Below are 23775 nucleotides of genomic sequence, written 5' to 3'. Positions count from 1 at the left end.
GGAACAAGCGTTCCTTTGTGTCAACCTGAATCAACACTTCGGCCTGGCGGTTATTTGTTACTGTTGCAGCCGCACCCGCCAACCTGCGAGAACGAAGACAGGTCAGCAAATCATAGGGGGGCGCCTCTCTGGGAAGTCTTACCCCACCGCACGAGGCGCAGCATGTACATGGCTGGGTGGCTGTCAGCAATGTCTAGAACCTCAGAACAAGATCTCCTGTCATATGGGGGCACACATTGTTATTGCATCTCTGTAATGTGTCAGCTAACACTAGGGTCGACAATTTGAGTGTGTATGTCTGACTTACATTGCACTTCTCGTAGCAATCGACTAGGGGGGAAGCGTTCGATGAGTCAAGCATAGTTGCGACAAGTTCGATGTTGAGGAAGTGGCAGAGTAGTGAGGGTGGCGTTGCGAAGAATGATTAGCAGAAAAGAGGCAGCGCTGCGGATTTTCTGGGCATTTATAGACCTTGAAACATCTATGGCTTTCGATTCTGAGTGCTACGGGGTGAAGGAATGACCTCGGGCGAAACCGAGCCATCCAGAACCGACTCGCTGTCTGTGATGAGCATGGCAGCCTTGCCACCATCATTGAGAGGTACGTTTCCTAGTTCGACGCATTGCATTATCATCCATATGCATGGAACTGGTTCTGTCACATCCACGAGGTCACAAAATGAGATCAAATGCTACGTCGGTGAGGTTATTGGCGCGGGGTTGATTCACTAACACAGTAATTTGGGGCAGAAATCCGACCAATACTTCCAATACACCATATTGACATGGAGAGGCCGGCCGTACTTTGGTGCAGCGAGATGGCTGCCTTCAAGCTGAGCCACGGCTGCCGAGGTCAATGTAGCGTCTCAACGTTGGGCTGACGACCTCAGAAACCTCCCTCCCCATCGTTCCTTATCAGCGTGTTGTTCGGAGGTGCACCTCAATCCTTTCATCGACTCGGATATGGACCTGGACGGCATTTTGCAACGCGTTGCTAATATGCACCCACTTCGCCATGCTCAAAGGATGATGCGGGTCCCAGGGACACAACCAAAACCCAAGAGCAGGTGGTCTACTAAACGGAGAACTCCCAGCAGATACTCCGCATGATAGGCCTCGTCCGATGGCTGCATGTAAGGCCGAGAAAAGTAATAGCGAGCCGGCAAGCTACTCACAGTGTGGTAACACAGCATGATGCGAGGCTTTGAAGCCCTGTGAGGACAGCTGGGTGCCACCGCTTCATGCGTTTGGGCCGCTGTCTTATCAGAAGGCAGCATGCCTGGAGCATGATTGACGGCACCATGCCTCCTGTCGCCTAGTGGCTTGGGGCGTTTGCCCAGGTACATCCGGGCCTCGCGGATCGCGCGTGTATGATCCGGGGGACAACACACGAGGACCAGCAGGTCCAGTCTGCATGTGTAATTTTCTTGATTCAGTCGTCAGCATTCAGGTCTGGGGTTCAGGGACGACGCGCGCGTTACGCCGCATGTGCAGCAATCATGGTCAAATTGGTCGATCTGCAGCCACATCATACAGCCGGGAGGAGCCCATCCACCCGCAGGCGGATGCTGATCACAACGTCTGTCTATGGCTTTTGGAAACCACCCAGCGCATGCCGCCGTCTTAGTACGATCGCCGGGCCCCAAGCACTCTGATCCTATACGGCCGCTTTCACAGGAGCGTAGACTGACAACTGACGACAGAAGGCATTAAATCGAAGGCCGACAATGCTGGCTTCCGCCCAAGGCTCTGCCAGCCCCGTCCTGGTTGTGACAGTGATGGCCTGCTGCATGTCTCATAGCTTCCACATCAGTCTAGCTAGGACCGGTACCCCCGTGTAGTCGAAGGTAGGAGCGCTGCATGTTGCGGGTGAGTTGTAGTGTGACTGCGTGGCGAGATCTGTGATGACCCGGTCTGCCCTTCTGGAGGCTTCACAGGTGACTCACATAAAGGACGAAGTGAAGTGAAGCTTGTGAGTTGGTTTACAACTTTGTGTCTTGGCAGCGTCAATTGAACCTCTGCTGGAGAAGAGAACGAATGTAGCCGCTCATCGGTGCCTAAAGGCCCCTGCCATCTTGGCCGCCTACTCGTGTCCGACCTTCTCGCACCTTCTCCCGCCATGCGACCTCGGCACTGAGAGAAACTCGCAAGCCTGCTTTCTGTCCAGTATCACCTCTCGTGCTGCCGTGGGTGTGAACGCCAGGTGCTCGACAGGGCTACCTGACGCCCATCAGCGCTCCCACAAGGCTGGGTATGCCTGTGGTGCCCCAAAATCCGCCCTCCTTGCCTATGTGCCAGCAGCGCTCGCCACTCGCTGTCCGAGAAGGCCAGTCCCCTAGCCCAGACCGAAGGCGCTCCAAGTCACCCACCCCTTTAACACTGCCTACACTGGTGCGCGCACTACAAGCTTGTTGCCTTGCGCTGCCTTGATCCCCTCAAAAGGCCTCCCATCTCCCACCAGTCAAGTGCTCTCGCCATTCCCGTCTTCACCGCTTCCGGACAGCCTCCAGCCAGCTCGTTCTGGACACCACCGCGACGATGGACGCCTTCAACAATACCGGCGCCAAACTCTGGGACGACGATATCTCCACCGACGTTTCGTCCCTCCTCACAGACGAACATAGCATCAACGTCACCACCTCCACGCCTGACGATTACTGCAAGCGCTTCCACGACACGAAGTGCGCAGAAGGATGAGCACAGCGGGCCCTCTCTGTCACAGTCCACAAGCATCACGGTACTTGCAGCACGACACAGTCCGCTCCCGAATGCTTCCTACACGCCAGGAAAGAACTCTGCTTTATCCAGGATACACTCGAACCTTTCGCTGAGAGCTCCCAGTTTGATACTCCCACGCTCAAACGACACGAGCAACTTTACATCGATGCAGCGATGACCACAACTCCGAGACCACGAGCACAAGCGGCACCATCTTCTCGCTGGACAACAACTGGGTCAGAGCACGACGAGCTCAGAGACCGTCATCCTCCAATCCGCATGCCACGATGCAGTCCGCTTTCGACAGCTTCACGAGCTCTCTCGACTTCGAACAAAACACCGTCAGCCCTCAAATTTCGGATGGAGGTCTACACGTCAGGTTCACGAGTACGTTCGGAGGCTGGTAGATGCTCGGAGACAAACTAGTCAAAGTCGCCAACGACATTCCGGCCAAGGTTGGCCACGACGATGAACACTACCGGGCCACAATCCGGATGACGGGCCGTTTTAGGCCGACACAGCAGAGCTGCTCAGCATTTGCTCCTGCCTGAATGCATCGTGCGGGACGCGGCAGCTCATCGACGAGAATGAGGCCGTGCCTGCTCCATGGACACCTGGGCAGCTCCATTACTGCGGCGACTCGGAGCCGATTATGCCTCCAGCCCCAGGAATACATCGACGTCGTTGCTGCAGTTCTCGTGGGACTCCTTTTCCTGTACAGAGATGTTCAAGAGTGCTATCATGACCTGGTGGGCTATGCAGGAAGTTTCGCGACACAGGCGATGGTGGCGTCGACTCTGCAGGCAGACAAATGTCGCTGGCACTCACTGCTCACTGCTGGTATAGAAGAGCAGCTGGCTCAGCGTGACGAGAGCCGCAATCTAACCGTTTGGGAGATTCTTTCTTGGTTATTGGCATAGTCCTGGGGTCGTGCTAGTCTTGGCTTATGGACCTGTTGCCAACCAAGAGCACTACTTCATGGGCACAGAATCCTGTCTAGCAATACTTGCACCCCCCCAATGCCACCTTCACTTCAGTGTCCATGATGCTTGTGCCTCGAGTTGTGACATGAAGACACGCGTGTTTCTATGACACTACGTGGTTAACAGCGATCGGTTGTACCACTCAGTCTTGAATCCACTTCGGTCTGATTGACTCTTATCTACGTTGTTCGTTACCCTCTTCCAAGTCCAGGGAAATGAAGCCTTCCACTTCATCAAGCGTGGAACCCGTGCTGCCTCCGTTGTGGACGACCTTTTCGGGAGGGCAGTTCAGCACCACACCCAGCCATTCCTGAGTTGTATGTATTGCACTGGGCTGCATTCCCTTGGAGCAGGGAACGCCTGCTAACTCATCATTCACACCTCCGGGGGCGCTTTCGGTACAATGATGGAAAAAGGCGCATGCTTTGGTCGGTTTGGAGATTGCCCGGATGATCTCTTGCAAGATATGCGGGGAGGGTCTAGCTTTGGATTTTGTCAGAAGAGGCTGTCCTCGATGTCTCTTGCGAGACTTGTCTGCCTCAGATCGATCACGCTGCCGCTTCTCGCCGCGCTGCTTGTTGTCGTCGTTTGGCGGCGGGTCTTGGTAAGGCCGACTGATGTGACGTTAGCGTGCTGGGCACGTTGGAAGGAGAATCCAGTCTTACACTGCGCATGATGATGTGCTACAAGGCTCAGATGCAGCCATGAGAGAGGAAGTGGTGAGTCGACGCCTGCGAGGTTGAGAGGAAGGGTAAGACAACACAGTCGAGGCCGAGTTCTGTGCGAAGGAGTCGGATGTGGTGCGACGACTGAGTCATGTCCCCAAGGTGCGGTGGTGTGTCCGGCCCGGGACGGCCTGCTTTCAACAGAGTGTCGACTTCTGGGAGGCGTCAAGCACTGGGACTCGGCTCGACCGCCGCTATCTCGCCGCCACAAGCTCCCCAAGCACCAGTGACAGTGCCTGTCTATGCTCTGGGCACCTGCCCTGAGGGTCGCTTCGGGGGACTTTTGCATCTGAAGCGGCTTCCTGCCCTCCGCTCCCCCGTCATAACGCCAGGGCCAGGATATCATCACGCCCTCCTGGTCGCGGATTTTCACGGCAGGGTACGATCCAGACCTCCGACATCATGCAGCACTGAGCATGCTCGACGACCTAGGGAGGTAAGCCTCCGCGCAGCCTGCATGTGCAAGGTGCTTGAGGCAGGCCTTGTGGATGTGTTCGGTGGTCCTCACTCCCACAAGACATGGGCAGCACTGTCTGCAGTGTCACACACACTACAAGCTGTCGTCTCCCCCCGCCTGAAAGCATATGCTCCTCCGTCATCGAGGACCTCGGCCCGCACCAGAGGGAAGCGGTGTACAAGTCCAGCACAGCGAAGATCCCACCGATGTTACATTCGCCCTCGTCGACGGCTACAGAACCCAGGGAATCGTCTCCTGGATGGACGATCGCTTCCAACCACGCAGCACGATTGGACAAGGACCGACTCTCTCCTTCATTGGTCACACCATCTACGAACGTCACAGCACGGCACTGTCCGCCACGGACAGATCCCGCGCTCGATGAACTAGCTGGTGCACACACGGCCGCTCTTCCCGAGAGCCCCCTCGTCGCCACCCATACACTCTGTCCACTGCCAAGTGATAACGAGCCAGCTCATGCCGGCCGTCAGCTCCCCGACTGACACGTATGTCATGGTTCACACCAATACACTGGGCCTGCGGCCCCCGCGTCCCGCCATAACAAACCGAGATAAGTGGCCATCTTGTCTCTTCTGACTGCCCCCCTCGATCTGTTCTCGCACCCCAAGCCAACATATGAAGCTTACACTTCTTCTCTGACAGACACTATCCCTTGATCCTCTCCCACCGTTCAGTCTACGCCTCTGCTCCACCAACATCCTTCCATCGATCACACTGCGACATCAACAAAATGGCTACGATCCAGTCACTCAGCTCGACCACCTCCCTCCAAGGGTGGGCAGATGCCATCGGCTTACCACACCTGCCAGAAAACATCCCTTACATTGTCCTGTCTGCACTCTTCTTCAGGAGCATGTATGCTTCCCTTTCGGTAGAAGTATCCACGCTTGTGTTCGGCAGCGGACGGTGGAACAAATTTGAGCCAGAGAGACGGAGTAAATGGAAAATGTGGATCACGAATCTGATCAAGGCAATCGGCATAAGTTTGGGTGCGGCCTTTCTTACGCTCATGGATGACCGCTTCTCTAGCTGGAACCTGCGGTTCATAGCTCTAGCTGTGGGGTTTTACTTTTGGCACATTTTTTACATCTCACACAAGAAGCCTGCACATATGGCTTTGGATTATTTCCATCACATCGCAGCCATTACTTGTCATCTGCTCATCTACGTAAGTACCACACACAGCCTTGATGGAGATTGTTTGCGATGGCCTATCTTGCCGGCAAATCAGCTGCTAACACCTGTTCGAAATCTAGACACCGCTTCCCGAGGACGCGAAAATGGTTCTCGCCAAGTATTTCCTGCTATTTTTGCTCTTCGAGTTCACCAATATCCCGTACAATCTTGGCTCGATGTACAATGACCTCAAGCGCGAACGTGCAGCCAAAATTTGCCACTTCATACGCGTTGTGCCTTTCGTTCCGATTCGCATTTTGTTCGGAGCTTACGTAGCATGGCTCGCACTTCAGACTTTGCACCAGCTCTTATGGAGCTCGCAATCGACAACACTATTTGTGTTCATTTGCTGGTGCGGCCTTTGCACCGCCGCACAGCCTATCCTTAACTGCATATTATTTTATTGGATCATCAAGACACCGGACACGCGCAAAGGAGAGAAGGCGCAGCAGACATCCGATATGGTTGTCGCTGACACCACCGGCAATGAGCCTTCACCAACCACCTAGTGAGGGGCCAGTAATGGCTGTACGGGGGACCGTCTGATGGGGATCCGAGCAATGCAGGGTGGCAGAAGTCTAAAACAGCTTCTCCGATCGAAGCACTTGAAATCACCCCGCCAGGCACAATGAAGCGGCCAGTCGGGCTACGAGGCGAGCGATGTGATGCTGTCTAGGCAAGCTTTCACATGGGTAGTTGGAATCGTACTAGAAATACCGCAGAGTCTTGATCACTTATACCTGTGCATGCGGACAATGCCCGCTCCTCAAAAATCGTAGAACAGAGCCAGCGCGTGTTGTTATGAGTCTAGTCGCCAACGTTGCGTGGTTGCGTCTGCCCTGGGAGGACTTTGTCTGGTGCCTGCGCCAAAGCCTCATGCATTCTCGACAATAAGGGCAGTTCCCGACAAGGGACTCAGCACCCGAGGAGGCAAGGCAGTCGCGGCCCGCCAGTCCACCTCACTTCTGCTGTCCCGTGCCCGCGCCAGCCTCACTACCCTATCCACGATCCTCGTCACAGAACGACCGGCCTTCTGTGTCCACCTAGCCCGCCTCGCATGGGCTTCAACTAACGACCCGACAGCTCATATTGACGCGCGGGCGAGTAGTAAGTCGGCGCAGATGGTCACATTACCCGGCTGAGTTTTCGCATGTCGACCTGAGTCGCCCATTTCCTCATAACATAGATGTGACGTAGTGCTTGCCCGCATCGACTCACGAGCCCGGTCAGTCTTGCTCGAAGTCTGCGGGCAGCGGTCCCACGAGCGACGCTCTCGGGCCGAGTGAGCCAAGGCCAAGCACGGCCCCCACAGGTCGGTGCTGCTGCGCGGAGCTCGGTCCGGTTCATGGCTCATGTGCATGCATAAGCGCCATCCGCGGGTTGGGGTCCAGGGGCACAGACGGAAGCGCAAGGTCCTATCGGAGGGATGCTCGAGGTGGTGGCTGATCCATGCCATAGACTACTCTATTGGTCATGCGAGTGCCCACTAGTGCGGACAGTGCGAAGCACCTTCGCTCCCGCAATCATGCCCTGCCAAGAAGTACCCGATGCAGACTTGCTTGCTTGTAAGTGCTAGCAAAAAACAATGACATTTCACTTGGTACTCCGATAAGTGAGTGCCGGCACGACGGAATGCTTCCCTCGCACTTGTTTCTGCACACTAACCCCCGGCACACTCCTCCGCCGATGCGAGCATCACCAATCATGTGTATCCTGGAGGAAGAGCGTGGCAATTGCAACAATCTTTGCGTCGTCAAGCGGACAAAAAGGGCCTGCAGAAATGGGCTCGCCAATGCCCACTTCGCTGTTGCCCATACACATCAGATAGTTCGTCAGGAGATACTTTGCGTCGGTCGCTGTCCATGCGGCAGACCCGAAAAACACCAGGACCCTGCTGTTGATCTTGTCAGACATCACAGGTATGTGGCCCTGCTTTGCCTCTTTCCCCATGGGCATGCTCTGATTGATCGGGCAGTTTGGCGAATGTGCCATTCGCGATGCTGTCTCCACAAGCCCAGATCGAGGATTGCCTTTTTCGAGTTCGAGACCTGGCCAAGCGCTACGCTGCTGGGTAGCATTCACTACGTCTGTCCTCGCCAAGCCAGCGCCATCAGCGCAGAAGCGAGCGATGGATCACCACGGCCTTGAATTACCACGATCAAGGGCCCAGTGGCAAGGCCGCGATCGAAGCGGCGGTCACGTCTCTGCGAGTCACCAGGCCGAATATCCTGTAGCGAAGATAGCATGTATGACGTTCAACACCACCTTGCAAAGCTGTTTGAGATAAGCATTGTCTGCCCATCTCTCTGCATCTCATTACTCGTGGTGGCACAGGTTCCATAGTGGACCTGTCGTTCAGGTACTGCTCACGTTCGGTGCATTTCACCTGGCGATGGCCATGCGTGCCTGCTGTGTGTTCTGAAGAGGTGTTGGCGTAGGGCAGCTTGTGCTCGCTCTGGTGGCAGCTCTGAGCGCCGCTCATCTTGAGTATGGTGCGAGGCGCCAACATCAAACACGAGACGCACAGCCGCACAATGGCAGCTACGAGACGGCGTCCCCTGTAAGCACGCCGAGTGCCGCTGGACACATCCCTATCGGAGCCAAAAACAGCTCCACAGTCCACAGGTCGGGTTGCGCCACCATGGTGAGATGGCGCACGCACTCACTCTGAGTGGACTCCTCTCAAGGGTCTCCCAGCGACAGCCTGACGGGCAGGCAGGTGGCACCCACCTCGGCTGGCGTGGTCGGCAGAGGGCCACCAATGGGGCTCGCATGCAAAGCTGCGAAGGCGTTGGAGTGCTCTCCTAGCCTGTGAATACCTGACAAACAACGAAGCAGGGCTTAGGGTCCTTGAGTAGAGCTAACCGCCACACAAACGGGCAGCTACATACCTGTGCAGGACGGTGCTCGCATTGATGTCCAAGGATGATACTGATGATGGATCCCACGCCTGAATTTCCCTCTTCGCCCTGACGGCTGGTAGTGGTGCCCCCTCCGAGCCTTCAGGCGCCGCCGCTGTTGGAGGGTTGCCGTCTACTGCGGCCCTCTGTCCAGCACGGCCATGCCTCGCAGCTCATGACTCCCATAGAGGGAGCTCTCATGACACAAGCTGAGAGCCAGGCGGCCCACTGGCAACAGCTTCTCCTGCCCTTGTCCTGGCTAGCTTGCGTAGCTTGGTTGCATCTTGTTGGATTGACGATGCTGGAGCTGGGATGTATCACCCCTCTGGACCCATGCCGGGCACACCTGGCACCGCCGGCGACCGGATCCAGCAGGCTCGACAGGGGGGGCAAGACTTTGTGCGTACAGGGCGTGGGAGGGCTTGGCTGCAGGGTTTCTGCATCTACGGTTCTTTCAGCAGTATCTGGCGCTGGTCTAGGGCTGATGGCCAAGCCTCTCCACCAACGGACTTGACCCGAGCTGTTGGCTCACTAGGCTAGACAATGTTTTGCAGGCCATATCCTTGACCGCAGTATGACAATGCCCTTGCGGCTGGGCTTCGTGCCAGCTGCGATCAGCAACTAGTTGACAGCCGCTCAGCACCTGACTGGAATCCGCTGGCCGAGCCTGCCGCAGTTGAAGATGTAGCTCAAAATAGAGATGAGAGCACATTTCCGTTCCCTAGTCTGATCTCGTACAGCATACGGAGTCCCGTATCTAGGTGCTAACTCACTGCACTGGAAGGCGTTCACTGAACCTGTAAAGCAGCCAAGAACACAGGAGAAACTGAGCATCTAGACGTTGCTTCGCCAGGGGCTGCAAGTCGCCTTCGCACACGCTTGTCATTCCTGCTCCTGCCTGAACGACGAAACATTGTCAGATCACCCCGACCATGGTGTGAAATAGCGGCTTGACATCCTTGGGGCTTTCCGATGCTGGGCCCCAGCAGCTCATTGCCGGCTGAGGCCGGGGTACTTGTCTGCAAGGGCATGATCCGGTGGCTGACGCAAGGCACGGCGCTATCTGCAGCACCGGACTGAGCTGTCTCCGGGGCGGCGGGAGGAGCTCACAGGGGTGCACCACCGGTCTCCACTGGTATCTTTGTGTATATATTCCATCCTTCCCACCGCACTCTCAACATTCAGCCTGATAATTCTCACGAAGCGCAATTATCATTGTCCCAGACAGAGAGCCTTCAGAGTCACTGCTCCTTGCTATAATCCGCCTAGTCAAGATGTCCGACAACCATAGCGCGGAGTTTCACATTCTCGGAACCGAGACCCCCTTTGGGGAGAAGTTCCACATTCCAAACGAGCTACGAATTCATGAAATTGAGGTGAACTTCGACCTCATCCTCACCTACCACGATGGGACAACGTTTTCAAACGAGTTCAAACCAACAGTTCTTTTACACAACGACGAAGCTGAGCTGCCCAGCGAATGGGAGGAGACGAGAGCCCGGTCAGAGCTCGAAGCAGACATTCGCCTTAAGACACGTAGTGTTGCTCTGAAAAACAACAAAACGACCACCAGATGGACCGTGGAAAGGCTCAAGGTCCGAAAGGTGGGGTCTTATTCCCTGGTCATCCTCCTGTATCCAGCCGACACAGGGAAGTTGCGCTTACCAATCTCCGATTCTGCACTCCCCGGCATCGAGATTGTTGTGTAACACCCACGCCCAGCGGTCAAGGTCTGAAGAGGAACATCGTGTACGGAGGAGGAATGTTCAAAACCTATCGTCCTGCAGCGGATTTCAGTCAGTGCGCAAACTGTGGGGCTGTAGTGGAATGCATGTTGAGCGAGCGTCGACTTTTACGAGAGGTGCCTGAGTAGCACAGGAGAAGCTGCCAATGTCTTAGCTAAATATCAATGTTACCTGGAACGGCCGCATTATTGATGAGGACAAGTGTTGGACTTTGAAGTGATGGCTGGTCTCACAAGGTCTCTCCTGCCTCCCCAAGTGCCCTGCAGTGTTGATGGATGCCTACGCGCTAGAATCACTCTTAAAAGCGACGGCTGGCAGTAGTGCCTCTTCGAGGCTTCAGATGCCACCACTGTGGGAGGGGTCCCATCTGCTGTTGTACGCTGATCACCCCTCGCAGCTCATAGCCCGTCTACAGAGAGCCCTCCTGACACGGGCTGAGAGACAGCCGGCCCACTGGCGACTGCTTCTCCCGCCCTTGTCCTTCCTAGCCTGCGAAGCTTGGGTTCATCTTGTTGGACTGTCCACATTGCTGGAGCTGGGATGTAATTCTCGGCTCCTTTCCCGGCGCAGCCTAGCACTGCAGGTGACTGGATCCAGCAGGGTCGACATGGGGAAGGCAAGGCTTCGTGCGGATAGGGTGTGCAATGGCTTGGATGCAGGGCATTTGCATCCACAGTTCTGTTGGCAGTACTAGGCGCCAGTCTAGGTTCACGAGGCTGGTCGTGAAGCCTCTGCACCACTCGGATGGCCCCTTTCAATGTCTTGAGGGCCAGAGTCGGGCACTGCGCCCCATTGTTGCAGGGCACTTGCGCCCTTGGACATACGCAGCTGCCGCTTGGCGTTCATGTCAGTCATAAGCGTGAGTCTTGGCCATGGGATGCTAGGCCCTTGACGCGGACGCCGCCAGGCAAAGGGGACAACTTATCCCCACTGGGCCACCATTCCCGGGGCTAAGGACGTACTTCGTATCGTGGGGAAAACGACGCAAAAGTCCCGATCCTGTCGTGTTGGACCACAGTGGTTCCATCAAGATAGATGCTGAGAGGAAGTGGTGGCACGGCAAGCCCACTGAGTAGGACATGAGCCCAGTACAGGAGTCACAGCTGCAGCATGAAGCGACCAAGCCATGTTTATGATGCTATGCAGAGAGCACACCGTGCCGGATGAAGTGTCCTTCGATCCCACACGCGTTACGGCATTTTACTATTGCATCCGCTTGTCCGAAGAAGTTGATCAAGGCGAGGCACTCAGCATCTGAGAGGGGGGGACCGCCACGCAGTCTTGCTTGTCCTCGAGCGCGAGTCGAAGGTGTCACGAGCGCCGTCCCATTGGCTTGTGGCGTGCCTAGGGCTATGTGTAGTGTGCGTCCCGAGGTCTCTTAGCAGTATCCAGTAGAGGGTGCCCAGCGCGCTTGGTCACAAACAGGCACGCAGACAGCGTGACGTTGCTAGGCGTCGCTCGCTGTAGTGGTCCTCCGTTCAGGCACACCCGGCCCAGTCCCTTCTCGCTCTTGCCTCAACGAAGCGCTGACCATTCTCTGTTCGCACAACAGGCCCCCTCCTCTGCCTGCTGTTCCCCTCCGTCAGAGCCTTCCTTCTTGCTGCCAGGTACCGTTCGCCTAGCGAAAGGGGCGTTTCTCGAATATCGGAACTCGAGCTGTGAGCTGTAGAGCCCTCCCAGCCCCCCTTTCCAAGCCCTTCCTTCCGCAGCAGCCTTCTCTCTGACCTGCGTTTCCGTGAAACTTCATGTGCGTGACGTGTTAGATCCCCTGTCGATTGACACATCCCTCGACATGGCTGGTGTCTGGTCAAACCCAGTACGTCTACATCCACTGCGATGGCACGACCTCCAAACGCAAGTAGCAGAGCAAGCCGGGGTTTTTGCAATGATCGAGTACGCGAGATCGCGAGGCGGGTCACTTGCCCCGACAGGCCGACCCTCGCCCGCTGCCTTCCCTGATTTTGACTTTGGAGGCGTGCTATCGAGCGACCCCCAAGCGCTCCTCACCACAAACGAAAGAAGATGTTGCCACCCCGAAAGGCAGTTCCCTCAAACTAGCCTTTTTGGAGACATTCAGGCAGCTGGTGGCAGATATGATCTTCGATACTGTTCACAGCCTTGTGGCGTACAGTCTACGTCGCTTTTTTTCTCTTTTGGGGAGAGGGGTTGACAGGGCGGCCTGGCCGCCAACGCCGGCTCAGTCGATGCCCGAAATGCCTATGGTCAGTCACCATGCTGCGCAATCTTACCTGCAGCCCAAGCACTGAAACGTAGCAGGTTACCCTGGTCCTGATCCCCAGGCCGAGCAGCGTTGTCTTGCAGCCCTGGTTCGACTCCTCAGATAAAACGCGATTGCAGACCTGACCCTCAGACCAAATTCTCTTCGTCTTTCCCCGTCCTCGTCCTATCCCTCAAAAGTCTCCGTGTTGGAGACCCCCTTACTATCGTCTTCGATATTTTGCACATAGACCCATCCCTCAAGATGCCTGAAGCTTCAAGCTCGTCTGTTGGAATATCCTTCGACCGCCCACCTTTGAACTACACGGTGTACTACGATGCCAACGACTTCTGCGCCATCCAGATCGAGCCGTCAACACTTCCACTTGGACCATACACCTTCTTGGCATCAGTCCCTACTGAGTCGGGCCGCACGCCGCACAAGCTTGAGCCCGTGTCTATTGAACAACCCCCCGGCTCCGTTCGATGGATTTTAGATCCTGCTCTCATAGCGAAGATCGGTAGTACGGTCACCATCACCGTCATCTGTCGGATGTATCATAAGTGCCGGCCTATCCGCATTTGGGCCATGACTTGCAATATTGAGTTGGGGATGAAGCACGAAATCCTTGTGAGAGTATCTATCGGTGATATCCAAGCTGATCAAGTTTGGGCTTTGGCCCAACTTGCCTCTCATCTTTACGCTCAGCTTCGGTCCTCTGGAACAATTCGCCCGAATACACCTGTCGGTCGCGCGGCAGCGAGCGCTGAGGCTGATGGGCGCTCTCTTGGCGACACAATATCCGATCCGGTTTCCTCAGACTCAGTTACCGACGCTCAAGACGATGGACCCTCATGCGGAGAGAACGACGGCGGGGACAAGGAAGGCCTTGAAGAGGAAGATCTTGGGGAGGAAGACCTGGGAGAAGGGGATAAACTGGATAAGGAGGATGACCTGCGTGGACAGAGTGCGAGAGAGTTGCAGTTTCGTCGTCACAAACCCTACGTCGTGGACGGGCAATCGCCGAGTGGCGGTAGGAAGCGCTTTCATCTTGTCCAACATCCCGCTCCTGTGCTTGGAGAGGAGGACAACCTGGTTGGGGGGGGAAACCTTGTCGGGGGGGAAGCGTACGTGCTGCTCTGAATTCATCCCGAACCCTCTATCGTGTAAAGGCAACATTAGACTGTCAGGAAGTGATACCGTCATCTTGTTCAAACGTCCTCTCCTTGTGCATCGTGATAGCCAGGTCTCATTTTAACGAGTACGACGCTCTAGTCGTCGCATCGCTTCCAGTAACAAATGGCAGCCGCACATAAGTTCAGGGTGCGCATATATCTCCCATCAGGGCATGCATTGATGTGACATGAGGCGCCGGCTCACTTAGGCCACAAGCAATCTCCAATCTGGGCAGCGTCAAAAATGGCACACGATGAGCAGGACACGACTGGTACAGTTTTGTATTGGCAGCTTGACTGAGAGTTGAATCTCTAATGAAGATCGTCCCCTTCACTTCTCGTGTCGCGCCCTGGAACGAAGTGCTTAACGAGCCCCATCGCCCACATCCTTAACGGCTCGCCTTCAGGCTCTTCACACCAATGCAACTCGTCCAGCGATCCTTCCACCTCCTCCCTAGTGAAAGAGTGCTGATACAATCAAAAACCGAGTACCCTTTACACGAAGGGAAAGGGAACAGACTCAAGCACGACCCTGCATCATGGATTAGCTTCCTTGAGAAGCTCGCCAGCTGCCCAACATTGTCCACCTTCCTACGCCGGATTCTTCTGGGTGGTTGATCCTTGACAACATGCCACTGAGACGCTTGCCCTCAGAACTTTATCTGCACGTCTTGCACTACCTCCAAGAACCCTCAGATCTTCTTCCAATAAGACTGGTGTCTCGAACTCTCTATTCACATATCGACGGCCACTGTGCAGCATTGGCTATTCAGAAACATAATCTGCTGAGAAATTCACACGTCAAGCCCGGGGCTTGGTACAAGGTATGGGAACAGGTCGCGCCCCGAGCTCGCCAGCCGTTCGAGGATAGCTCGGAGACTTTGATCGCGGACTCACCCACGGAGGCAGAGACCGAGATCGCGGTGCCGTACCGGGCTTCAACTTTTCCTACTGGATTGATAAAGTCAAGTGTCTTGGGAAGTCTTCAAACAGCAGAGCGCTTGATAGATATCAAGTATCCGCGAAGGCGACCACGAATGCGCGTGCGTGCGCCAGCTGCGGCCGTCTCCCACGTCCTAGTAGAACGAGAATGACGTAGATAAAACCAGCATCGGTCCATGAACCCTGTGAAGTGTGCTGCTTCTGTGCCAAATTGTTCTCGCATGTATCCAGCCCTTTGTGAGGATCCCCTGTGAAGTAAGACATGTCCAGGTTGCGGCTTTTGTCGTATATTTCCTCCTGTACAGCAGCGCGATATTGCTCCATAGCCTCGAGTTGCTGCGTAGGGCTCCTGTTGCTTTTTCACTTCGGGAAAGAGGGGCTGTGGACAGGGCGGCGGCCTGGCCGCCAACGCCGGCACGAGACGCCATCGGCACGTTAGACATGGGTTGAGACTAAGAAGGTCTGAAAACCGCTGTGAAAGATCTGATAGCGTGAGAGGGAGTGCTGATCTCGTCGTGTTCTTTGACGTGGCCATGCAGTAACTTCATCGTGGCGCAGGGAGGGTACCCTAGGGTGTCACGTATTGAAGACGAAGCGTCGGCCTCGTCACAGGCAGCTGCCGGATAAGAGTCGCCTGCCGAGAAGGTATGAGTACTCGGGAGTCACGACCTGCAGCTTGACGACGACTGCATGATGTTCCTGAAGAGCTGTTGTTGAGCTGCCCAAGGACTCGGCAGCCACACTGATAGCTCGTGGAACCTTCGAGCCGCCAGATGGTTGGGAACCATGGGTCTCGCACATATGCGTAAGTCGCGGTGGGCTGGGCTCCCGCATGCACGCGCCAGACTCGGGGTCGCCGCCTTCCTCTCTATCGCCATAGCCCAACTCGCACCCGGAAGACCACGAGCCTGTGACTTTTTCCGTGCCCTTTTTGCCTCCAACGCAGATGGTTCTGCGTGTCAACAATTTCATCGTTCGACACCGGGCCATCGCGACAATCAACATAGCCGGAAGGCTGGGGATGAGGCACTAGGGAAGAGGCAGCGGCCGGGACGAATCTTTACCCACGTGCGTAACTTGTTTAGCGCGCCCAGCTTGTCCACTGAGCGCCATCGTGCTACGCCTTGCGTCGGACTATGTGCCAAGTGTCCTGCTTATGATGCTTCCGATGCTGCTTGGGGCCCAGAGTCTACGAGAGAGAGTAACGTAACCGGCAAAGCTCGCCCGCGCTGAGTCAATGCTATACATGAGTGGTGTTCCAGCTGTTATGAAGAACAGTGACATGCCCGAGTGACGCGGGCGATCCAAGAAATGTTGTCGTTGGCTGAGTGAACTTCTAGCGGCCCTTGTCCTGGTTTGGGCGTGCTCCCAGGTTGCCTTCCACTCTAGGAGACCAGCCTAGTTCCGAGTCTGTAGACACGGGGGCAGCCGGCAGCAGACTTGATCTCTGATACTGTTCACAGCCTTGCCGCGCAGGGTTCAGACATGTTTAGGCTGTGAGATGCACCTGACATAAGCACATGCATTGATACCCCAACAGATGTGGCCGGCTTGCGCTGTAACGAAAGGAACGAGAATTATGATTCTTCTTCAAGTAGTGTTCCGGGTGCGATTTGATCAAAAGCATCGACGATTGCGCTGTCGACCCCTCGGAGATGCTGCTGGAGCAGGGCAAGGACGTTCCTGCCGAGTTCGCAACCGGCGCAAGCGCAGGGCTCCCTGAGCACCGGTCCCAAAGGGGGCACGACCTCGCCGCAACAAAGCAGGACCAGCCCCATCCATCGTCGGAGGAGGTGGGTCGTGGACTGCTGAGCTGGCCCTGACGCGTCTCGATCTGTGCGATCTGCCACGCTGCACAAGCAGCAGACACAGCGTCGCACAAGTTCCACACCATCTCGAAAGCCTGTGGGGATCCTGTCTCTAAAGAATCGGAGGCTGAGGTGCAACCAATCGGATAAGTTCAGTCGGATCCGGCGCAAGGCACTATCTATATGCAGGGCGCTTGGGCTCACGGCGCTGATGCCAGCGTCAAAACCCTTGTAACCCGACATGCGCGAAAGTACATGGTAACAACGTCTACCAACGAGTTCACCCCTGCTCGATGCGCGGCCGGGGACAATCCGGCCAGGTCGCAATGTAGCCAGTGAAGAGCTAGTGGGACCCCATGACGCCCGATCGTTCAAGGCGTTTTGCCTTCACGCAGCGTCTTTGCTTCTTGCTTCTTCCATCTCCAATCATTCTAAATCATCGTGACATCTCGATACAGACGTACATTTTTGTGCATTAGCTCCTTGCCACTACCTGCCTATCACTGTGCCTACTTTCACCGACGCGGAGAAAGCACCCCATTCAGTGACGGACGAGAAAGCTTCGGGGCCGGAAATAGGCACATATAGGCAAAGGGGACAATGAGGCTGACGACAGATCGTATGGCGAGAAGGCTGTGTGACACGGATGGCACGGTGAAGACTCGCCCCATAGCATTGGGGCCTCCACAACCCCCCCCCCCCCCCCCCCCTCTCCCCGGCACAACTGGTGCGAACCACTCGTTCACTCGGTATAATATAGCTAGGCAATGCCCGAAGAGGAGGAAGTACTAGGCATCGGTTGCCCCCCCCCCCCTGTCTCCGTAGCAGTGACCGTATGCCTCGTGAGTTATCTTTGATCCTTCAAATGGCACAGGAACAGACTCGACGTCGCGGTCTGCCAGCCTTCGAAATGTACGGCTTCCTTTACCGTTGCAAGGGGGTGAGAAAGAGGGTGGGACGAAAGTGAGAGGGGTGGAGTTGCTGTAAATAAGGCAACCAGAAGGCAACCAAGAAAGGCGACCACTTAAGTCGGCGCCACAACACGTCAACTTTTTAGCATTTTCATTTTATTCATATCTCCGACCAATATAAACCTTGCTACCGTCCTCTTGTACTCCCTCTTTACTTGCTCGGATGCTGCCCTTCTCATGCTTTTCCACCAAGACTCCCACCATTCGCGAGTCAAGATTTATGCTCTGTTTAGTTATCAGCTACAACCGCTCTGCAGCTCTTCGGGCAGGCTCCTTTTCACTCAACACTCTAGCCGGCTCCCTTCATTTGAGACTCCACCATGAGAAGTGGTCCAGATGATCCTGTGGTCCCGACGTGGATCGAAGCTTTCGGCGGACCAGAAGATGCTCCTGCCGAGTACGTCAAGATTGACCCTATCAACCCGACAGGCACTGTGCTGACAATTAGCGACATGATAGTCGCTCTGCGTCCGATTCCGTGGCTCACGACACTCCGGAGGTGCCAGTCGTGACAGAGCTCGGTGGTGCATCATCACAGTCTCCCCGGCCCGTCAAGAACGATGCAGCTGGTATCAAGAGCCACGAGAACACCAAAGTGGACGACACGGAGGCCGACACAGCCACTGTCACCGGCAAGGAACAAGATTCCGCCAAGGTCGTCGCTACAGAGGTCCAGACTGTCAAAGCGGACAAGCAAAACCCACAACTTGACCCGGAAACAATGATCAAACAGCTAGAGACCCGTCCCATTAGCCAGGATCAACTGGTAGCCGAAGTAAAGGGCATCTATGCCGGCTTGTTGATGGTCGAAAGCAAATGCATAGAAGTGGACAACGGCCAAATGCCCCCAGAGGACGGTCCGCTCGACGTCACCAAGTACCTGGTGATGATCCCGAGCGCCAAACTGATACTACTTCAAGATGGCGCCATGCGGCCAGAAAAAACTGTTCGCACTTAGTACATCAAGGCTCAGAAGGATGCAACAAAAGAAGATAAGAAGCCGTCGACTCCCGAATCAACCAAGAACTTGCCGGCGACCAGCCAAGACTTGTCTGCGACTCCCGGAGACTCGTCCACGACCCCTGAGGAGGACTCTGCCCATCTCCCTGCCCATTCCGACGTGTCAGGGAAGACCGCTCCGCTAGTTGGCAGCCCCGAGGATTATCTGCGTGCATTCCGGGTGGCTCTGGAGTTGTATGCCAAGGCAGATGGATGGCCTGAGTATGAGCAGTTAGCCGCGGTCAACGCGGCGGAAATCGATGAAGACGATCGCAAGAAGGTGATAGACGGAAAATACTACCTCGACATCGGAAATCACCTGGTCAATCAACTACTGCGCGACCTCGAGACCGCCAAAACGAAAGCAGCAGAGAAGGAGGCTGAAGCCAAAGCGAAAGCCGATCAGGAGGCCGCACAAGCAAAAGCAGAGGAAGAGGCGTCTCAAGCAAAAGAAGATAAGAAGGATTCGAACCCTGACCTAGGGGCGACATCGGCCCGTATGGATGAAACTCCAGACATCCTAGAGGCCCAGAGCATGCTCTCTAACGGCACGTAGCAGGCGACTCCTAAGGAGACGCCTGCCGAGGAGTCGAAGGCGGCTCTCGAGGCCGCCGCCACTCAGCAAAATGCAGCCCAGGACGCCAGCCTGTCCACCTAAGAACCCCAGGCCTCTACTAAGGAAGTTGGCTCTGCGCCCGGGGATTCTGGAAAGGCAACGGTGGATGCAGCAGTCGACGCTGTTGACCTGGACGAGAAGAAGCCCAAGACCAAGCTGCCAATCTTTGTCGATCTGAGGCCGCTCGATGACGAGGACCGGTACAGAAAGGTTGGCAGGGAATGGTGGGTGCTAATCTCTGGTCGATGGATTCCTAGTCTCAGTGCCGAGCATTATGCGGCTCTCGTCGCGCTCCACCGCAGATGTCTAGACGAACACTACGACTTTTTTTTGGCATCGCAGCACCCAAGTGCGTCGCCAGCGATCAGTGGACTCGCAGTAGAGTATGCCATGCCGGCAAGATTGTGGAAGCACGCCATACATGCCTTTCTCGAGGTCCTGCGTTATCGACTTCCCGAATCTCAGGAGACCATGGATCACTTCATCATCATGGCATATGGTATGATGGCTTCGCTGGAGGAGACTGTCCCGCGGTTCCGTTTCACGTGGATCGAATGCAAAGCAGATTTGGCACGATACGGGTAAGTAGAAGCAGCGCTCCTGCTATGTCCACCATCTGGTGGACAAATGTGCTAACAGAAACTAATACCTGCTGCGTAGAATGGCTATTCAAGAGGAGGACAAGAAAGTCCAGGAGCGATGGAGGGACACTGCCAAAGAGGAGTACACTCAGGTGGTGATCGATGACCCCACGGTTGGCCGCCTCTACCATCACCTGGCCATTTTGGTGCGGGCTCGGTCCTCCTCGCCTGATGCAATTTTCGAGGCCAATGTGTCCAAGCTTTTCTACTACACCAAGTCCCTCATCGTCAAGACCCCGTTTTATACCGCGCGGGATTCCGTGCTGACAGTTGTCAACCCGATTGTTGACCGGAACAAGAAGGCAGCCGAGGAGCCGGCCAGCGTCCCCCAGACCGACCAAGACCACTTCCTTACCGCAGTTGCCCACCTGATTCTTGCTTCTCTGGAGCCCGAGATTCTTAGGAAAAATGGCCATAAGGACAGCAGGAAGGACCATATTCAGGCTGTCTATGCAGCACTGGAGAGGATCAAGGTCGGTGAACCTCTCAAAACGCCCAGAATTCGTCCAAGGTATGTGCTGGCCCCGTGAATTGGGTAACACTCGTCTCTGACTCACCACTTGCAGCGCCAAACTCGGTCTCTTGCTCTGCCAGTTGTTGCTGGGAATTCCCCCTGTCGATAAGAGATGGAGCCCGATGGTGGCGGCATGGGCCCCCGACCTTGTGACGGCCGAGGACCGCGCCGATTCTGACGCCATGGCCAACGCGAGGGACATCCATGATGCAACGATCGAGCTGATCAGCACCATGGTCCCTTATCTCTTGGAGGATGCAGACACGCGTGACTTGAGGGTGTGGGAATTCATCTACGTCATTTTGGTCTTCATGCGCTCCTTGAAGACGCGGCCCGCCCTGCTGAATTGGCTTGGCTCGGCCTTCCATGCTGAGGTGATAGCGCCTTACCTCAACATGCTTCTGCGCGAGGACGAGACTCGAGGTCGTCATGCCTTCGAGAGCGCGTCCCAGTCGGAACTCGTTACAGTTTGTTCGCCGCTCAATGAGAAAACGAAGCTGGGCAACTACGGACTCAGCACCGAAGACAACATCAGGAATTACCTTCGGGAACAAGAGGAGAAACGAAAGGCAGAGAGTGCTGAGATCACGGTCACGGCAGGAGAGGTTACGGCGGAAGAGACCATGGCCACGACAGAGGAGACCACGACCAGTGACACCGCACACGAGATGGACGGGCACACCAAGACACCGGGCTCGGAGCCGTTGCACGCCAACGTACTGCCGGAACATTTTGAGCTCTCGGGCTTATTCTTTGCCAAAGAGGCTGATCCTGAACCCCGTGGCAAACCACTGGAGAACCCTACCGCAGACGCCGTAGTTGGCGGCTGCCCAACCGCCCCCGAGGCCACGCCAGCGGCCGCGCAGACCATAGAGGAACCAGCCGTGAGACACGCACAGGAGGTATCTCTGGCGGATTCAGAGACCTACAGTCAATCGGGTGATGGTGTTCTAACGGATCCCGAGCCAGAGCACGAAGCGATGGATGAAAATCTGGAGAATCCTGTCCCTAAATCGGAGATTGAGGCCCAGGAAAAGCAGCAGACGGAGAGAGAAGCCGTGGAGGCATCATTGGCAGAAGTGGAGAGGAAGGAGAGAGAGGCTAAGGAGGAAGAGGAGAGGAAGAGGAGAGAAGCTAAAGAAGCCGAAGAGGCAGAAGTGCGAAGGCAGGAAGGACTGCTCCGCGATCCCCCCCTCTTCCCCAACGGCTGGCTCAAGAAATCGAAATACGACTTCGACGAGATACGGGTTTGCGACTACGTGCAGAGCTTTGAGACGTATAACGATCGGTCAAACCAGATCTTGCGTCTGGCTGTTCAGCTATTCGGCATCTTCTTCATCTTTGAGTCCGACGGGGAGAAACGCATTTGGATCAGTGTGTCTGGGGCCTCATCTGTGCCGAAGCCCGACCCCAACAAGAAGATGCCGAAAATCGTCGAACGCGACGGCGGCGTCAGGGTCGTTTATGTTGATCCTTCCTCCCACGCTGCCGAACTCAAGAAGAAGGAGAAGTTGGCAAGGGAAGAGGAAAGGCGGAAAGAGAAGGAGATGGAGAAGAACGCTGAAGCTACTACGGAGGTGGCTACAGTTTTCGACGAGAAGGCCAAGGGAGAGAGACCGACCGACCACGTCAATGCCGAAGGGGCAACGGAAGCCGTGAACATCCCGGCCGGGGCACCCGCACGGTATCAGAAGACGGCGATGACGCGGCGACTTCGACTTGTGATATGACGCCGAGAAAGGCCGCTCGTGCTTTGAAGGCTGAGCTTACCGAGGACGTGCTCAACCAGATGCCAAAGGTGGAGAAACCTGCCAATGCCATCGAGCGCTGGAGAGCTCCAATTAAGACGCCTGGCGCGGACAAGCATGTGGACGAGGACGGATGGACACACGTCAGCGACGAAAGTTACGGAGACGCGGAAACGGGGCCAACAGTTCAAATGGTCCAGGTCGAGACAAGGTCGATGATTTCGCGCTTGTTCTGGAGACGAGAGGAATGAACAGTCTAGATTGATGCGAGGGGAGATGCCAGGACGGCATGCATTCGGACGACAGGTAGAGAAGACGAGGACAAGATCTGTATTCCTGTACATTAAGAATAATTTTCTAGGATACTGGGCTTCCGGAGAACGACGTTAGAGAACACAAGATTGCTGAGCATAACCACTTCAAATGTCCGGCATATCCGGAAGTGCTGCGGCAAGACGAGGTTCTAGATCACGTTTCAGAACACCAACAGTTTCAACCTTCGAAGGTCTCCAGGAGGCAGGGGACTGAGAAATGTGCTCCCTTGCCGCAAAGCTAAGATCAAGGTCAGTCTCCCAAAAGCCTGCAGGGTTGTGTTTCCAGCTGATCAGAACACAGTGGACCGTCCGGCCGGGACTAAATTTCTGTCAACGTTGTCTTGATAAGAATATTCCGAACTGCGTCCGAGTCGAGGCGCCACGCCGTGCTAGGCATCTGCTTCACTCCTCGTGTCGCGACCTGGAATGTAGTACTGAAAGAGCCCCATTGCCCACTCCCTCGAAGGCTCGCCGTCGGGGGCTTCATACCAATACAACTCATTCAGCGGTCTTTCCACATTCTCTCTCGTGAAAAAGGTTCACATCGCTAGTTGATCTTCCGTAGGATGGCGGAGTTTGGCTGTGGGTTGTGCAATTAGCGGACTTCCACTTCCTGCGCTTGTGAGATGAGGCTACTTACGTGCTTCTGCCACTTCGGCGTCCTCGTCATATTTTTGCAAGATTTCAAGTTGTTTCTTGTCATACTTCAACGAGCCTCCAAGAATCTCAACCCAGCGCTTTGCGCGGATGCCCCGGCTTTTGATATGTATGGAGTCTGCGATGGAGCTTGGCGGCGTCTTGATATCTGGCCCACTCTCTATGAGGGTTCCGTGCGAAGTGGTGCATGTCCAGGTTGCGGTTTTGCAGTGTATTTCGTCCTCTACAGCAAGGCCATGTAGCTTGATGACCTTGAGTTGCTGTGATCTGTTTCTTCCAAATGATTGGCGAATTGTTCGTCGAGGGTAGGAGGGGACATCTTCAGTGCGGTGTGTTGATAATGTGATTGCAAGAATTTGAAGCATAAGGCGCGCCCTGAATATCAGCCCAGAGCGGGACGACCTTTTCGCAGCTAAGTAGGCCAACCCCATTAGGGGTGGTGGGTCGC

General features: G+C 55.5%; 6 protein-coding genes across 6 annotated transcripts; 5 read left to right on the top strand and 1 right to left on the bottom strand.

Moving 5' to 3' along the window:
* Positions 1-2537: 2537 nt before the first annotated feature.
* B0I36DRAFT_367104 (uncharacterized protein) lies at positions 2538-3124 on the top strand (the record flags this gene model as incomplete). The annotated part of the gene is made up of 2 exons (XM_046159410.1): positions 2538-2680; positions 2890-3124. The coding sequence occupies 2 exons, from the start codon at positions 2538-2540 to the stop codon at positions 3122-3124; spliced, it is 378 nt and encodes a 125-aa protein (XP_046008785.1).
* A 751-nt stretch (positions 3125-3875) lies between these two features.
* On the bottom strand, positions 3876-5950 carry B0I36DRAFT_353380 (uncharacterized protein; the record flags this gene model as incomplete). The annotated part of the gene is made up of 4 exons (XM_046157202.1): positions 3876-4300; positions 5096-5234; positions 5727-5864; positions 5909-5950. 4 exons carry the CDS (start codon positions 5948-5950, stop codon positions 3876-3878), a joined length of 744 nt encoding a protein of 247 aa, XP_046008784.1.
* Positions 5951-6928: 978 nt separating this feature from the next.
* B0I36DRAFT_332776 (uncharacterized protein) lies at positions 6929-7466 on the top strand (the record flags this gene model as incomplete). The annotated part of the gene is made up of 1 exon (XM_046155157.1): positions 6929-7466. A coding segment is annotated over one exon (150 nt), but the record flags the coding sequence as incomplete, so codon positions are not given.
* A 5740-nt stretch (positions 7467-13206) lies between these two features.
* Positions 13207-14085, top strand: B0I36DRAFT_417376 (uncharacterized protein; the record flags this gene model as incomplete). Its single annotated transcript, XM_046162111.1, has 1 exon — positions 13207-14085. The coding sequence occupies one exon, from the start codon at positions 13207-13209 to the stop codon at positions 14083-14085; it is 879 nt and encodes a 292-aa protein (XP_046008782.1).
* A 661-nt stretch (positions 14086-14746) lies between these two features.
* Positions 14747-16292, top strand: B0I36DRAFT_353376 (uncharacterized protein; the record flags this gene model as incomplete). The annotated part of the gene is made up of 4 exons (XM_046157201.1): positions 14747-14941; positions 15434-15597; positions 15809-15864; positions 15940-16292. The coding sequence occupies 4 exons, from the start codon at positions 14747-14749 to the stop codon at positions 16290-16292; spliced, it is 768 nt and encodes a 255-aa protein (XP_046008781.1).
* A 1866-nt stretch (positions 16293-18158) lies between these two features.
* On the top strand, positions 18159-22649 carry B0I36DRAFT_417372 (uncharacterized protein; the record flags this gene model as incomplete). Its single annotated transcript, XM_046162110.1, has 7 exons — positions 18159-18235; positions 18298-18721; positions 18797-19334; positions 19497-20034; positions 20114-20605; positions 20661-22292; positions 22346-22649. 7 exons carry the CDS (start codon positions 18159-18161, stop codon positions 22605-22607), a joined length of 3963 nt encoding a protein of 1320 aa, XP_046008780.1. The 3' UTR covers positions 22608-22649.
* Positions 22650-23775: the final 1126 nt, after the last annotated feature.

Source organism: Microdochium trichocladiopsis, assembly GCF_020744255.1.
Source record: "Microdochium trichocladiopsis strain MPI-CAGE-CH-0230 chromosome Unknown B0I36scaffold_9, whole genome shotgun sequence".
Classification (NCBI taxonomy): domain Eukaryota; kingdom Fungi; phylum Ascomycota; class Sordariomycetes; order Xylariales; family Microdochiaceae; genus Microdochium; species Microdochium trichocladiopsis.
The sequence above is the reverse complement of the archived record's forward strand: the minus strand, read 5'-3'. Positions and strand labels throughout refer to the sequence as shown.